The sequence below is a fragment of the Megascapheus bottae genome, chromosome X, assembly GCF_031878675.1.
Source record: "Megascapheus bottae isolate mThoBot1 chromosome X, mThoBot2.hap1, whole genome shotgun sequence".
NCBI classification, from domain to species: Eukaryota; Metazoa; Chordata; class Mammalia; order Rodentia; family Geomyidae; genus Megascapheus; species Megascapheus bottae.
Window position 1 is genome coordinate 46,470,476 of NC_143547.1, and position 15,509 is coordinate 46,485,984.

At 38.0% G+C, this 15,509-nt stretch overlaps 1 protein-coding gene across 2 annotated transcripts in view; it reads left to right on the plus strand.

Moving 5' to 3' along the window:
* Mtmr8 (myotubularin related protein 8) overlaps positions 1–15,509 on the plus strand; it is a 79,804-nt gene that overhangs the window by 61,112 nt on the left and 3,183 nt on the right. For both annotated transcript variants that reach the window (XM_090326302.1, XM_090326301.1), the window contains exon 13: positions 13,615–13,741. In XM_090326302.1, the coding sequence (XP_090182428.1) occupies positions 13,615–13,741 (127 nt within the window). The remainder of the gene's footprint in view (positions 1–13,614; positions 13,742–15,509) is intronic.

Below are 15,509 nucleotides of genomic sequence, written 5' to 3' on the forward strand. Positions count from 1 at the left end.
ATCCATGTTTCTCTTATTAGACAATTATCTTTCTGCTTTTCTTTTTTTTTTTTACTGTGAGTTTTTTTAAATTTAATTTTGTTGTAAAGGTGATGTATAGAGGGTTACAGATACATAAGATAGTGCATTTTTTTGTCGAATATTGTTATTTCTTCCCTCATTTTTCTCCCACTTTCCCTTCCCCTACTTCCCCTCCCTAAGTTGTAGAGTTCATTTCCAACTTAGTATTTTCTAGGTATCCCTGTTACATTGATTCACCCTTTTCTCCTTTGTTTCTTCATTTGGTTATTTACGCAAATCAGGTAAACATATATACAAGACACAGGGTCTGCTTTTTTGCTCAATAAATCTGGCTAGTTTTCTTTCCTGACTTCTCTACAAATGTTTTTCTGAATTCAAAGATCAAGGACGGATCAAGGACGTGGGGATGGGAGAATCTAAGTAATAGATCCCTAAGATAAACTCCTAAGACCTTCACCAACTACAGGTGACAGCACACAGTGAGCCTTGTGTGGTACTTTTCACAGCTTTATAAAACAGTCTCATCAAGCTTTATTGTTCCATTTTTACCCATGTACATAAAGTATATTGACCTTCCTCCACTGACAGTATCTGTTTTATATTCCTGTCATTCATTTTTTAACTATATATGAGTTGCTTACAGGGATTTTACCCTGGCATTTCACACATGAAATACATATACAGTACTTTAATCAGATTGATTCCCTTGAGCCAAACAGGGAAATCTCACAGTGTGAGACCATTCAGACTCTGCCTTTGTAGAGTGGAATACTGCTCAGAAGGGGAGGAGCACTTGAGTAGCACAGTGGTAAGTCTCTGAGTCAAAGAGATCTGAAAGCTAGCAGCAATTTTGGGTCATGATTGCATGTATCTTATCTTTGGGCAGCATATATTTGGTGTCATTTGCAGGATATGTGAAGCTGGTGGGCTCTAAGCTGGTGGCTGAAAATAGGCTCATGTTATCTGTGTTTAAAACAACTATATATGTATAATTTTGAGATTGATACATAAAGAGAGGTTTTTGAGCTAATGGAGTTCCAGTGTTCAATGAAGTCAACAGTCTGTCTTTGACTCATCTATGGAAGTCCATCTTCTACCTCCATGAGGTTTTTTTATTCATTTGTTTTGTAAAATACATATCAAATAAGCTTTGCTACTTTAAAGTATATAATCCAATGGTATTCTTTGTATGGTCCATGTATCAGGACTGTCCATTTCCAGAACTTATCATTCTAGGCAAAACTGCATACTCAGAATAAAGTAGCTCCCTGAAGCCCCTGGCAAACTTCATTTTACTTTCTGTCTCTATGAGTTTGCCTGTTCTAAGTTCCTTATGTAATTGGAATCATTCAGTTTGTCCTTTTGTCATTGTGTGTGTGTGTGTGTGTGTGTGTGTGTGTGTGTGTGTGTGTGTGTGTGAGAGAGAGAGAGAGAGAGAGAGAGAGAGAGAGAGAGAGAGAGAGAGAGAGAGAGAGAGAGAGAGAGCGTGTGCACCGTATACAGGAGTAGAATTCAACCTTGTACTTTTTAGGCAAACACTCAAGCACTTGAGCCATGCCCTTCTCACTTGTTGCTGTTAGTTGTTTTTTAGATATTGCCTTGAGGTTTTTGCTCAGGGCAGTCCTCAGATATAAGTGATCCTCCCATCTATGCATGTAGATTTGCATGAGTGAGCCACCATGCTTGATCCTTTTGTCATTTTTGTGAGCTGACTAATACTCCATCCTATTTACTCACTTGTCTGTTAATGGGAAGTTAAATTGCTTTTACTGCTCACCTTTTGTGAATAATGCTGCTGTGAACATTAGTGTCAGTTCCAGTTCCTGATTTCAGTTAATTGGGCATATTCCTAGTAGAATTGCTGAAACCCATGGAAATTTTATGTTGAACTTTTTGAAACAACTACTAAGCTATTTTCTGCAATTTCTTCACTGTTTCACATTCCCACTGGCAGTGCACAAAGGCTCCGTTACTCTGCATCTACACAACTTTTTTTTTTCCATTTTTAAGATAGTAGCTATTCTGATGAGTGTGAAATAGTATGTTATCATGATCTGTATTTCCATGATGACTTGTGACATTGAGCCTAACTTTATCTGCGTATTGACTATTGTGTATCTTCTTTGAAGACATCTCTATTCAACTCTCTCACTCGTGTGTGTGTGTGTGTGTGTGTGCGTGCATGTGCATGCATGCTTGCGCACATGCATACATGTATGTGGGCTGGTACTAGGGCTTGAATTCAGTGCCTGGACACTGTTTCTTATATTTTTCACTGAAGGCTGGCAGTCTTATCACTTGAGATACAGTTCCATTACTGGGTTTTTGGTTTTAAATGGCTATTATCTGGATTGGCTTCAATCTAGGATTCTCAGATCTCAAACTCCTGAGTAGTTAATATTATAGATATGAAAATAAGGTGCTCAGTATTCTTCATGTTTTTATTATGATGTTGAATTTTAAGAGTTCTTTCATTTTCTAGGTTTTAGTCTCTTACCATATATATGATTTGTGAATATTTTCCAGCATTCTCTGGGTGGTTTTCTCTCTCTCTCTCTGTTTTGTGGATCATGGGGCCTGAACTCTGGGTCTGGGCACTGTCCCTGATCTCTTCATCTCAAGGCTACTGCCCTACCCCAGGAGCCACAGCCCCACTTCCCATTTTCTTTTTTTCATATATTTTTATTATAATTAATAGAGGAGTTACAGTTACATTCACCAGATAGAAGGTGCATTACTTCACACACATTGATATCCCTTCTCATGTTTTTGTCTCCATTTCCCTCCCCCACCCCCTCCCCTCATCTTGTTTTTCCCCCTTCCCTTTCCTATTTAAAAATACAAATAATAACCACAGATTTATCAGCAGGGACCACTTCCCATTTTCTAGTGTTCAACTGAAGATAAGAGTCTGATGGTCTTTGGTGCTCCAGCTGGCTTTAAACTGTGATCCTCAGATCTCAGCCTCCTGAGTAGCTAGGATTACAGGTGTGAGCCAGCAGGCCCCGTTGGTTTTCTCTTTTGCTTATGCCTTTGAGATACAAGAGTTTTTAATTTTGATAAAGATATTATATCAAGACCTTTTTCTCATTGTTGCCTGAGATTTGTGGTGGTATAGCCAAAAAAAATAATTGCCAGATATACTGTTACAAAGATTTGGTCCCGATGATTGGGAGAGGGTGGGGGGAGGGAAATAGGAACAAAAACCATGAGAAGGGGTATCAATGTGTGAGAAATAATGCACCTACTACCTGACAAATGTAACTGTAACCCCTCTATACATTACCCTGACAACAAAAAAATAAAAAATAAATAAAGATTTGGCCCATGTTCTCTAAGAATTTGGGCTCTTCTATTTTGATTTTTCTTGTCCATTTAGTCAAATGGCTCCAGAAAGCAAGTTTTTAGGTATCAGAAACTTCTCAGTTAAAATGATATGACAGGAATAAGTGCAACAACAACAGTTAAACTGGCTATGCTCTTCAATGCCTTGTCTTAGTCGATATGGTGCAATATTTGCTACCTGCACCAGTAGGGGAAGGTAGCAAATGATAACTAAGAGTATCATAAAAACCATAGGTTTGTCCCATAAGATTATTCTGTGGCTGAAGTAGTCCATTCATAATAATGGAGGAACAAATAATCTCAGAGTATAACCAGGATCAATACTTCTTTTTGTAAAACTGGAATAATTCTAATAGCAAAGTGAGTTAATGTTAAATCTATCAAGTTGATCACCTCTAGGAAAGGGAAAGGGATGAGAGGGTTCCTTTAGATCAGGAGTAATTCCTGGGATTGGAGAGCTCTAGGCACTCATTTCCAACAGAGCAGGACAGAATTGCTTAGCTTTGGGAGCCAAACTACAGTTAATGTGATAAAATGGTGGTTGTTGGCTAGAAGTTTCCAACTTCTTTAGTTATCAGATCCCTATGTGACAGTACATTCCTGTCACTGGAGGTGATCAGGAACAGGCTTCGAAGACAAGGCTATCTTTTAATGCCTGTTACCAGATTAGAGTCTTACCCTCTTTAAGTGTTATTTCTCCAATAAGTTACAGAAAATATCATATGGTGTAGATCTTCTTTGTCCCCCAGGATCCAAAATAACCTCTTTTGTTTATCTCATTTCACATGTAAACAAGGGTCTGACTTGCTTGTTTGCTTAGCATTCAGAGGTGCAGAATCCCTTTTGGTAAGTCATTTTGATTTAGGCCCGGTGGAGTAGAATTTGTGGAATTAATAGACAGGAGTTGAGCTTGTCCTTCATGAGTTTCTTTTAGATCCAGGTCATCTATGACTTCTTAAATTGTTTTAGCATTAGCCATTCTTGCCTGAAAACAGAACTTATATTTGTCAGGAGCCCTCCTGAGAAACAACTGGGCAGACTCAGGACTCAATTCATTCTCATCTGGCCTTGCCAAGTCATCATGCTGAACACCATCTGTTGTCCGATAAGCCCACTTGGACATCTCTAGCTGATGGAAGAGATCTTTGGCTTCTGTTAACATTTTCCATTGATAGTTTGCCCAGACCTTTATGAGGCCTAATATAGAATGGGCAGCCCTCCAATCCATAAATGTCTACATCAACAAGGTGTATGTGGAATGAGTTGCAAAGCCTCCTTTGTGGGTCATTTCTACCCTTCACAATCATGCAGGATCTGTTAACAGTGACATTTTTTCCATCTTGTACTCTGTCATACACAGTGGAGTTTCATTCCTGCCAGATAGTCATCATGCAGTCCCCTTTTTTTCATTGGTTCCTAGAAGCAGGTCCTGTCCTGGTCCATTTTGCACTATTATATTATCTCAGACTAGTAATTTTATTATAATAGTAATAATAAATTATTATTAATGTTTGGTGGTACTCAGATTTCTACTTCAGAGCCTTGCTAGCCAGGTACTCTCCCAACTGTGACATGTTCCCAACCCTTTTTCCTTTTGATTATTTTTGTTTGTTTCATTGTTCTGTTTTTGTACATGTATACATAGTATTCTAACCATATTCACCCTCATTCACCCTCTCCATTCATACTCCTGTTTTCTGCTGGTATGCATGCCCAACAGAACCTGTCTTATATTACTGTGATGGATTTTATTAGTACATATTAATTTTACAAAGAGTTTTCACTATAGTATTTCATTATCTTATCTCCCCTATTAAGAGATTTCATGTTTCCTTATAGAATCATCATTTATAAATGCATTGTATTCAATATTATTTTAGCTATTTGTGAGACAGAATCTTATGGGTATTCCTGAACTGGCCTAGATTAAAATCATCCTATTTACTCTTCCTGCCTAGCTGGGATAACAAGCTATGCCCAATTCTTTATTGACTGAGATGAAGTCTCATTACTTTTTGCTAGGGTTTGCCTTAAAACCTGATTCTCGCTGGGAGATTGTCCTAGTGGTAAGAGTGCTTGTCTAGCATGCATGAAGATCAGGGTTTAGTTCCTCAACACCACATACATAGAAAAAGCCTGAAGTGGTGCTGTGGCTCAAGTGGTAGAGCTCTAGCCTTGAGAAAGCCTGAAGACAGTGCTCAGGCCCTGAGTTCAAGCCCTATACTGGCAAAAATAAACATGATTCTCCTGTTTTCTACCCTGAGTAGGTCAGATTACAGGTGTGAGGCATTGTGCATGGCTCATGTCAGGTAATTTATACTTAAGATAAATTTGTTTGGCTCAGTTCTGGGGACCAGGAAGTCCAAGAACATGGTGTTGGCATCTGGTAAAGGCCTTCATGCTATGTCATCCTATGACAGGAGGTAAAGAAAAGGTGAGAGTGAAATCAAGAAGAAACAAACTCACTTTTCCAACAAAGTCACATGATAACTAACCCACTCTTAGTGATGTTAATTGATTCATGAGAACAACAGTGTTCTGAACTTTCAGTCACAAAATCATAAGACCATTCAGAATTGTTGTACTAATTGATCTTCTTACTGATTTGTAGGACCTCATTTTTATTTTCATGGTCATCACCAAAATTTTATCTTTGTTATCTCCTGAGTGAGTTCAGGCCATCCCAGGTTTATCAAGTAAAAGATACAACCAGGAAATTGCAGTCATACACAATTAGTTTTGTGTGTGTGTGTGTGTGTGTGTGTGTGTGTGTGTGTGTGTGATATGCAATACTTTTTAAAGTTTTAATGTATTTCACTATTGTGCTATAACAACAAAATGGCATCTGTGTACCAGAGCTTACATACATCAACAGTAACTCTTCATTACACCACTGCTTCCTGTAAGATGGCTACATTAAATACATTTGTGGGTTTTTTTTCAGGTAATCTTACTTTATCCTCATCATTATTAATACACATATAAGTTACCTGGATGATGAGATGTGTCTGGAGAAGATTATTTCACTGTTGTACAATAATAATAGAAGCAACACTTTAATGGATTAGTCTGAATGCAGAGATCAGCAGCATTCAGAGAGGAGAAGAAACTAAAGAAGAGGGGACTTAACCTGCCCAGATCACTAGGCAGCATGGCACAGAGTCAGGGTCAGACAATTCCAAAGGGCACCTGCAAAATGGGATTTTTTTATTTACCCTGGGGTTTACCTTATCTAAGATTAGCAGATGTTGGGTGCAATTTTGCATGGTATGCAAGTCAAACAAGCTCTAAATGGCTAAAGAAGTGCTTACTTAGGCTTTTTAAAACAATCATGTGTATAATATCTTGAGTTTGGTGTTGGTGGCTTTTAAATGAATGGGTTCCCAGTCTGTTCTGTAGAAATAAGCAACACAGGGCCAATGTACAGAAGCCATCTTTAACTCATTGATATAGTTACAAGATAAAATACTATTACCACTCTGACAAAGAGTTTGTGAGTTTACTGAAAACCAGAATATACATATACACTATGCTACAACAGTTAACTAATTTCATTCCTGGGCATATAACCTAGAAAAACAAAAGCTGTTGTTCACATTAAAATCTATATGAGTAATATTCATAGTAGTTTGTTATAATAGCCTCAAACTAAAGAAAGCCCATATGTCCTTCAAATTATAACTTGTTTTTTAAATTTTTTTCAGTACTGTCTTCTCAAAAAACTTGTTTCAATAGAATTACACACTACAAAAAACAGTTTAATGTTGGTTTTGTTTTTGTCGGTCATTGGGTTGAAGTCTGAGCCTGGGTGCTGGCCCTGAGCTTTTCAGCTCAAAACTAGTGCAAAAAACAAAAACAAAAAAATAGAATATTTTTATTTGGTTTTTTTTTACTGTAGTTTGTCTTTTCTTTAGTTTGAAGCTATTATAACAAATTACCATGAATATTGCTCATATAGATTTTTCTTTTCTTTTTTTCATATATTTTATTGTAATTAATAGAAAGGTTACATGATATTTGCCAGATATATGGTGCATTAATTCCCATACATTGATGACCTTTCACATGTCTTGGTCCCCATTTCCCTCCCCCCCACCCCTACCCCTCATCTTGTTTTCCCCCCTTCCCTATCCAATTTCAAATAACCAAATACAAATATATCTGATATATCAGGTAACCTTGATACAAAAGGCCATATAGTATGACGCTAAATGAAAGGATCTCTAGGATATAGAAACATAAGCCATATAATGAATGATTGTTGTTCTTAAGGTACTATGTTATCTCTCATCTCTTTTGCTGTCCCTTGGTTATCTCATATTGTTACATGAAAAAATCTATATGAGATACTGTGACCAAAAGCTTGTGCTTCTCTAGGTTATATGTACAAACATACCATAGTTATTTATAAACATTCATTTGAAGGACATATGGGCTTTCCATTTACACAAGATTTTTGAGAAGACAATATTGAAAAAAATTTTTAAAAAGTTACGATTAACAAGGATTCAGGACAAAGGATGAGTATAGCTGTTAGACAACAGGGGTGCACTTGTGTGATGAAATTATTTATAGTTACGTCAGTAGTTAAGATAGTATCATTGTGCTATTATACTAAAGTTTAGTATTTGGGAAATTGAGTAGAAGGCGCATAGAACATGATTTCTTTTATAAATTTTAATTGTAAAATATATATACATAATATGATCATATTGCCAATGTAAGTGTATATCTCAGTCATGTTAAGTATATTTACGTTGTGTACCATATGTCTAGAATTTTTTCATCTTATAAAAGTGGCAATCTATTAATGGCAAGTTCTGGTTTCCCTCTCCACTCAGACCCTCGTGTAACTATCATTCTATCTGGCTGTGAACTTGACTACTTTAGGTAGCCATATAAATGGAATTATAGAATTATATAATATTTGTCCTTTTGTGTATAAATACCAGTACTGAGACTTGAACTCAGGTCCTGCATGCTGTCCCTTAGCATTTCCATTCAAGATTGGCACTATACCACTTGAGCTATAATCTCCATTTCTGGCTATGTTGATTGGTAATTACAGGGAAGAGTCTCATGGACTTTACTGTCTTTATTGGTTTCCATTCTTGATTCGCACATCTCATTAGCCACCAGCACTCACCAAAATTTATCCTTTTTTTTTTTAACTAGGTCATTCATTGGGCTTGAACTCAGGGCCGTGGTGCTGTCCCTGTGCTTTTTTTACTCGAGGCTAGCACTCTGCCATTTTGAACCACAGCTCCACTTCCAGTTTTCTGTGGTTAATTAGAGATTAAGAATTTACCAGACTTACTGCCCTGGCCAGCTTCAAACCATGATCCTCACATCTCAGTATCCTGAATAACTAGGATTACAGGCATAAGCCACCAGCCCCTAACTTGATATTTGTTCTTTTCTATCTAGTTTATTTCACTTAGCTAATGTCCTCAAGGGTCCTACATATTGTAATAAGCATCAAAATTTCTTACTTTTTCAGAGAGAAATCATTATTGATAGTATATAATGCATTTTGTTTTGCCATCTATCAATGGAAACTTAGGTTGCTTCCTCTGTCATTTATGCATTAGTGCTTTTGTGAACATTAATGTAAAGTAACTTTTTTTTCTGCCAGTCCTGGGCTTGAGCTCAGGGCCTGAGCACTGTCCTTGGACTTTCTCTAGGCTTTTTTCTATGTATGTGGTACTGAGGTTCGATCCCTCAGTACCACATACATAGACCAAAAAAAAAAAAAGCTGGAAGTGGTGCTGGTGCTCAAGTGGTAGAGCTCTAGCCTTGAGAAAGTCCAAGGACAGGAAAATATATAAAAAGAAGTAGAACTGATGGAGCATATGTTAAATCTGTTTTTAACAGACCATCATGTTTTCCATACTGCCCTCCCCATCTTATGATCTCAGAAGAAATACACAAAAGTTCTAATTTTTCAATATCCTTGCCAACATTGATGCTTTGTCCATTTATAGCTAGTCATTATAATAGGTATGAAGTGATTTGGGTCTTTTGATTTACATTTCATTGATTATTCATGATGTTTAACATCTTTTCATTTCCTTATTGCTTACTTGAAACTCTGGCAAAATATGTATCCTGGTCCTTTGCACATTTTGAGTTTGATTATTATTGTTGTGATAATTTTTAAATGTTCTGTATGTTAATTGCTTGTTACACATTAATTTGTAAAGGTTTTTTCCCATTTTGTAAGTGACTGTTTCCAGGCCGGGAGTTTGGCCTAGTGGTTAAAGTACTTGCCTAGCATGCATGAAGACCCGGGTTCGATTCCCTGGCACCACATGCGTAGAAAAAAGCTGGAAGTGGTGCTGAGGCTCAAGTGGTAGAGCTCTAGCCTTGAGAAAGTCCAAGGACAGTGCTCAGGCCCTGAGCTCAAGCCCAGGACTGGCAAAAAAATAAAAATAAAAAAAAGTAAGTGACTGTTTTGTCCTCCATATGGTGTTCTTTATGTTTTAAATAACTCCTCTAAAACTTGTTAAAATTAATTACATTGCCAGGAGTTTGGCCTAGTGGTAGGCCAAACTTGCCAGGTTCGATTCCTCAGTACCACATACATAGAAAAAGCTGGAAGTGGTGCTGTTGCTCAAGTGGTAGAGCTCTAGCCTTGAGAAAGCCCAAGGACAGTGCTCAGGCCCTTGAGGTCAAGCCCCTAGACTGGCAAAAAAAATAATTCCCATCATAGCTGCATTTAAAAGTGATTAGATCATGAGATCTGCCCTACCAACTGAGTGAGTAAGTTACTTATCTCTGGGGAGAATTATTTCTGAAGAGAGTAGATTCCTGATGACATTCTGTTCTTCCAGTCTCTTAAGAAGCTAGGAGTACAAACATCAGCTACTCTGCTCAGACAAATTGCATACTTTCTTATGCTATGTTGTTCTTTATCATTCTTTTCAGTGTTTTTCTTTTGGTAATACTAGCATTTGAAATCAGGGACCTGTATCTTTTAGCCATTTGAGCCATGCACCCAAGCCCTCATTTTCTTTTTGCTCGTCTAACTGGATAATTACAAATAACCTTCCTTTTGAGTCTGCTGATTCTGCTGCTTCTTATAGGCTTTTGTTTAACACCTATATTGAATTTTTAGTTTAGTTAGATTTTTTTTCACTTTAAGCATTCTGAATTTTATTTTTGTGGTACTGGGGCTTGAACTCAGAGTTTGACATTTGCTTACATTGCTTGCTTGACTGATACTCGACCACTTGAGCCATACATTCAGACTAGTTTTTTGTTTGTTATTTTGAAAACATACTCTCACAGACTTTTCTACCCAAGGCCGGCTTTGAATTTTGGTTCACAGCCCTCTAAGTACCTAGAATTACAGTCATGAGCACTGGCACCTACCAAAGTTTTATTAATTTTACATGTGCATTGGGGATCTTTATAAGAGACTAGAATCTAAAGTAATGACTGAAGCATAATATTTTGAGAAGTAGTACTGAAGTTTTTACTCACGGTTTATGCTTGGGAGGTTGGCAGTCTATCATTTGAGCCATACCTCCAGTATTTTTCTGTTTTTTTCAATTATTTGTTTCTGTTGGAATGTTCACTTTGTTCATTAGTTATTCCATATCTTTTTGTGCTTTTCTATAATGGTTATTTTTAAGTCTCCATTAGGTGATTAACATACTGTTTCATTATGGTTAATTTCTAGAGTTTTAGCTCTTTCCTTTGTTTGGATTGCTTATATTTCCAAATTTTCCTTGGCTCTCTGTATTTGTATCTTCGCATCAGAAAAAATGTCTCCTCCCCAGTATTATAGATTAGCCCTGTGCAGGAAAATACCAGTCAACTTGTCCAGAGCTTCTATGGACCTCCCAAGTATTTGTGCTAAACTGTCGTGTTGCAAGTAGTTACCAGGTATCTAGTATCTGCCCAGTTTCATCAGTATTTTAAAACCAATGTCATTTTTTTGGAAGTTCCTATATAAATTGGAATGTTTCATTATCTGGCTACCCAGAGAAAAGTTTGGAGCCAGAATTTTCAGCCACTTCCTTAAACTGGGGGCAAGAGCTATGGTTGAGTCTGCCACTTGATTCTTTATGAGCTCCAGCTATTCCAGACCCGGTTAGCTCTATGAGAAAGCAGCCAGTCTCTCAGTGAGCACCTGGACAAGTTAGAGTATTAGATACATGGTTCAGTTCTTTCTGTCCTCAGAAGTTGAGTTTCAAGGTTACCCAAAATACTGTGGCACTGTGCTCTGGATGGGTATTATGATGAGTATTTATGATTTGCATTTCTTTTTCTTCTGTGCTTGTCCTGGGCACTGTCCCTGAGCTATTTTGATCAAAGCTTGTGTTCTTCCACTTGAGCCACAGCTCCACTTTTGACTTTTTTTTTTGCTTATTTGGAGATGAGTCTTACAGACTTTCTTGGCTGTTGCTGGCTTTGAATCTCAATCCTCATCAGCCTCCTGAATAGCTAGACTTACAGGAGTAAGCAAGCCACCAGTGCTCAGCTACTTCTGCTTTTCTTACTAGTCTCAATGTGGCCAATTTCACACTGACCAGAAGGTGTGAGAACACTTCAGTTAATATCTGGACTTCTCACAAAGGAAATTGCTTCTTGATGTTGCTGCTAAATCATTGTGACTATGGAGAGGAAGGTAAATCTAGGGTTTCGTAATCTGCCATTTTGCTGTCACTTCGCATCTCTTAAAACTACGTATGAATTTGTAATTATCTCAAATTAAAATTTTAATTTGCGTCTGTAGGCACAGCTTACAAAGTAAATGGTGTCTGCATATCAAGTCTAAAGTCTTAAGATCAAACTTTAGTGCCAAAAGAAAAATCAGTGGTTGGGGATTGGAATGGTGGCTCATTTGGTATAGTACAGCCAGTGAGTAAAAGCAGCAGATACTGAGTTTGAGTCCTAGTCTCAGACCTAAAAAACTATTCAACCTTTTGGGTGCATTGGGTGGGGTGAGTGAGAGTGGGGAAAGGGGTGACATTGATCAAGATGCACCATATTCATAAACCACTTTGTTGAATGACAACTCCTTTGTACAGCTACATAAAGATAAATTTAAAAAAAACACTCAATAAAGGTTGATTTTTCAAAAAAATAACCTCAGGGTTTTTTTTAATTTCCAATATTCTATTTTCTTGAACTCTGGGCTTGGGTACTGTCATTGAGCTATTCAGCTGAAGGCTACCACCCTACCCCTTGAGCCACAGCACCATTTCTGGTTTTCTAGTGGTTAATTGGAGATGAGTCTCACAGACTTTAGTGCCTGGGCTGGCTTTGGACTGCAATCCTCAGATCTCAACCTTCTGAGTAGCAAGAATTACTGGTATGAGCCACTGAACCCAGCTAATTATTTTATTTTTAAAATAACTTATTAATTACATTTTATAATGGAGTTTGCAAACATAGACAAGTAATTTAATACCAAACTTGGATGTTTTAGCTGAACAAAGGGAATCCTGAAGAGAGTGAAGAGACAGATTATATAATTGAAGAAAATGTTTTACCAACTATTCATCTATCTAGGAAACAATATTTAGAATACATAGCAACAATATACTTTGAAGGCTCCAGAATTCTGTCACAGTGTGCAGAACCTCAAGTATTCTGGAGTCCAGAGTATCTCCTTTGATAGAGATCTTTCTACTAGAAATGTTATTCTTCAGATTGTTTTGTGTGTGTGTGCTGATCCTGGTATTTGAACTCAGGACCTAAGCACTTTCCCTGAGCTTCTTTAGGTCAAGGTTGGCACTCGACCACTTGAACCAGTTTTGCCAGTCCTGGGGCTTGAACTCAGGGCTTAGGCACTGTCCCTGAGCCTCTTTTGCTCAAAGCTAGCACTATGCCACTTGAGCTACAACACTACTTCTGGCTTTTTCTGTTTGTGTGGTAGTGAGGAATTGAACCTAGGGCTTCATGCATGCTTGGCAAGCACTCTACCACAAAGCCTCATTCTCATCCCTCTTCTGGAATTTGTTAATAGTTTATTGGAGTTAAGATTCTTGTGGATTTTCCTGCCCCAGCTGGTAGATCATCCAATCTCAGCCTCCTGAGTAACTAATATTACAGCTGTGAATCATCTGTGCCCAGCTGTATTTACCATCTTTTAATGTCATTACATTCATATAACTTTTGATATCTTTCCTCCCACCAGGTTACACTCTTCTTGGCAAAAAGAAAATGTTGCAGTTCCTCTAGCTAAACTAACCCACTAACCCTAACCCACTTTGTGTTTCTTTTTGTCAATTCAAGGTTCTGGTGTGGGATGTATAACCGCTTTGACAAAGGGCTACACCCCAAACAGAGTATAATAGAGAGACTTTTGGAAATGAAGAAACAGCAAACAATGCTGGAGGCACGGGTGCATGAACTAGAAAAGGTGAGGAGAAAGGTCCCCCCAAAGAGATTCTCTTGCCCCTTCTGGATAGACCCAGCCCATTTGAAGTTGAATTGGTGCTTGTGAAAAGCTACCTAATTTGGCTTCATAGTGTCCATTCTGCAGAACTCAGGGAATAACTCCTTTTCTTCAGATAGTGTGGGAAATATCTTACCTAGATAGTTGAGACACCAAGATTGAATAGAATGATTAGGAGGATAAAAAGGGAATGACTAGGAAATCACACCAGTATTTGTTTTTTTGTTTTTTTGTTTTTTTTTTTTTGGTGCCAGTCCTGGGCTTGAGCTCAGGGCCTGAGCACTGTCCTTGGACTTTCTCAAAGCTAGTGCTCTACCATTTGAGCCTCAGCACCGCTTATGGCTTTTTTTTATATATATATATATATATGTGGTACCGAGGAATCAAACCTGGGTCTTCGTGTATGCTAGGCAAGCACTCTACCACTAAGCCAAATTTCCGGCCCCACCAGTATTTGTTATTCATCAAAAGAATAACATTTTGAGTGAACTTATCAGAATAACGAAATGGATATATTTGGGTTTTTTTGCCAGTCCTGGGACTTGGACTCAGGGCCTGAGCACTGTCCTTGAGCTTACCTCAAGGCTAGCTCTCTACCACTTAAGCCACAGCACCACTTCTGGCTACGTAATACCGAGGAATTGAACCCGGGTCCTCATGCATGCTAGACAAGCACTCTACCACTAGGCCGAACTCCCGGTCCAGTCATGCTATTTATTGATTTTGCTTTACAGCCACAGCAAAACCAAAGTTTAATTACAGGTCAAATAATTAACAAGGATTTCTTTCTAAAACTTGTAAAATACTGAGCTGCTTAGGAAATGTATACATCGCTAGCAGTTTATCTGAAGGACAGAATTCTTAGAAAGTAATTCTTGGAAAGGCCATACTATTTACGAACTGAGTGTGAACCTACTTATAATACAGATAAGATATTTCTTTTTTGTTTGCCTATAGCAACCACTACCCCTTTTGGAAGTATTAGGGTTTGAATTTAGAACTTCAGCATTTCCGGGTAGGCATTCTCAAGTGGTAGAGTGTCTGCTAACAAGTTTGAGGCCCTGAGCTCAAATCCCAGTATTGTCACACATACCAAAATGTACCGAGTTTGGCCTAGTAGTAGAGTGCTTTCCTAGCATTTATATAGACCCAGGTTTGATTCCTCGATACCATATATATAGAAAAAGTCAGAAGTGGTGCTATGGCTAAAGTGATAGATCTCTAGCCCTGAGAAAGCCCAAGGACAGTGCTCAGGCCCTGAGTTCAAGCCCCAGAACAGGCAAAGCAAACAAAAGGTTGTACAGTCTACAGTCAGACCCCAGCCCTCCAATTCCCAGATGTGAATTTGAGATATATAACTTCTCTGAGCCTCAGTTTCCTATGTATAAAATAAAGCTAATCTTTAATGTCTTATAAAGATAAAAGGAAACTACATAAAGTACCTGGCATATATAGACATTCAATATTTATGATCCTTTCTTTTTTCCTGTTTTATCCCAGTAATAAAATTATATAAATAAAAGCCAGGAATAGTGCCTAGTGGTAGAGTGCTTATCTAGCATTTATGAAGCCCTGGGTTCAACTCCTTAGTACCACATACACTGTGACTCAAGTGATAGAGTGCTAGCCTTGAAAAAGCTCAAGGACAGTGCCCTGGCCCTGGGTTCAAGCCTCAGAACTGGCAAAAATATGTTAATAAGAAAACTTTTATAGGGCCGGGAGTTTGGCCTAG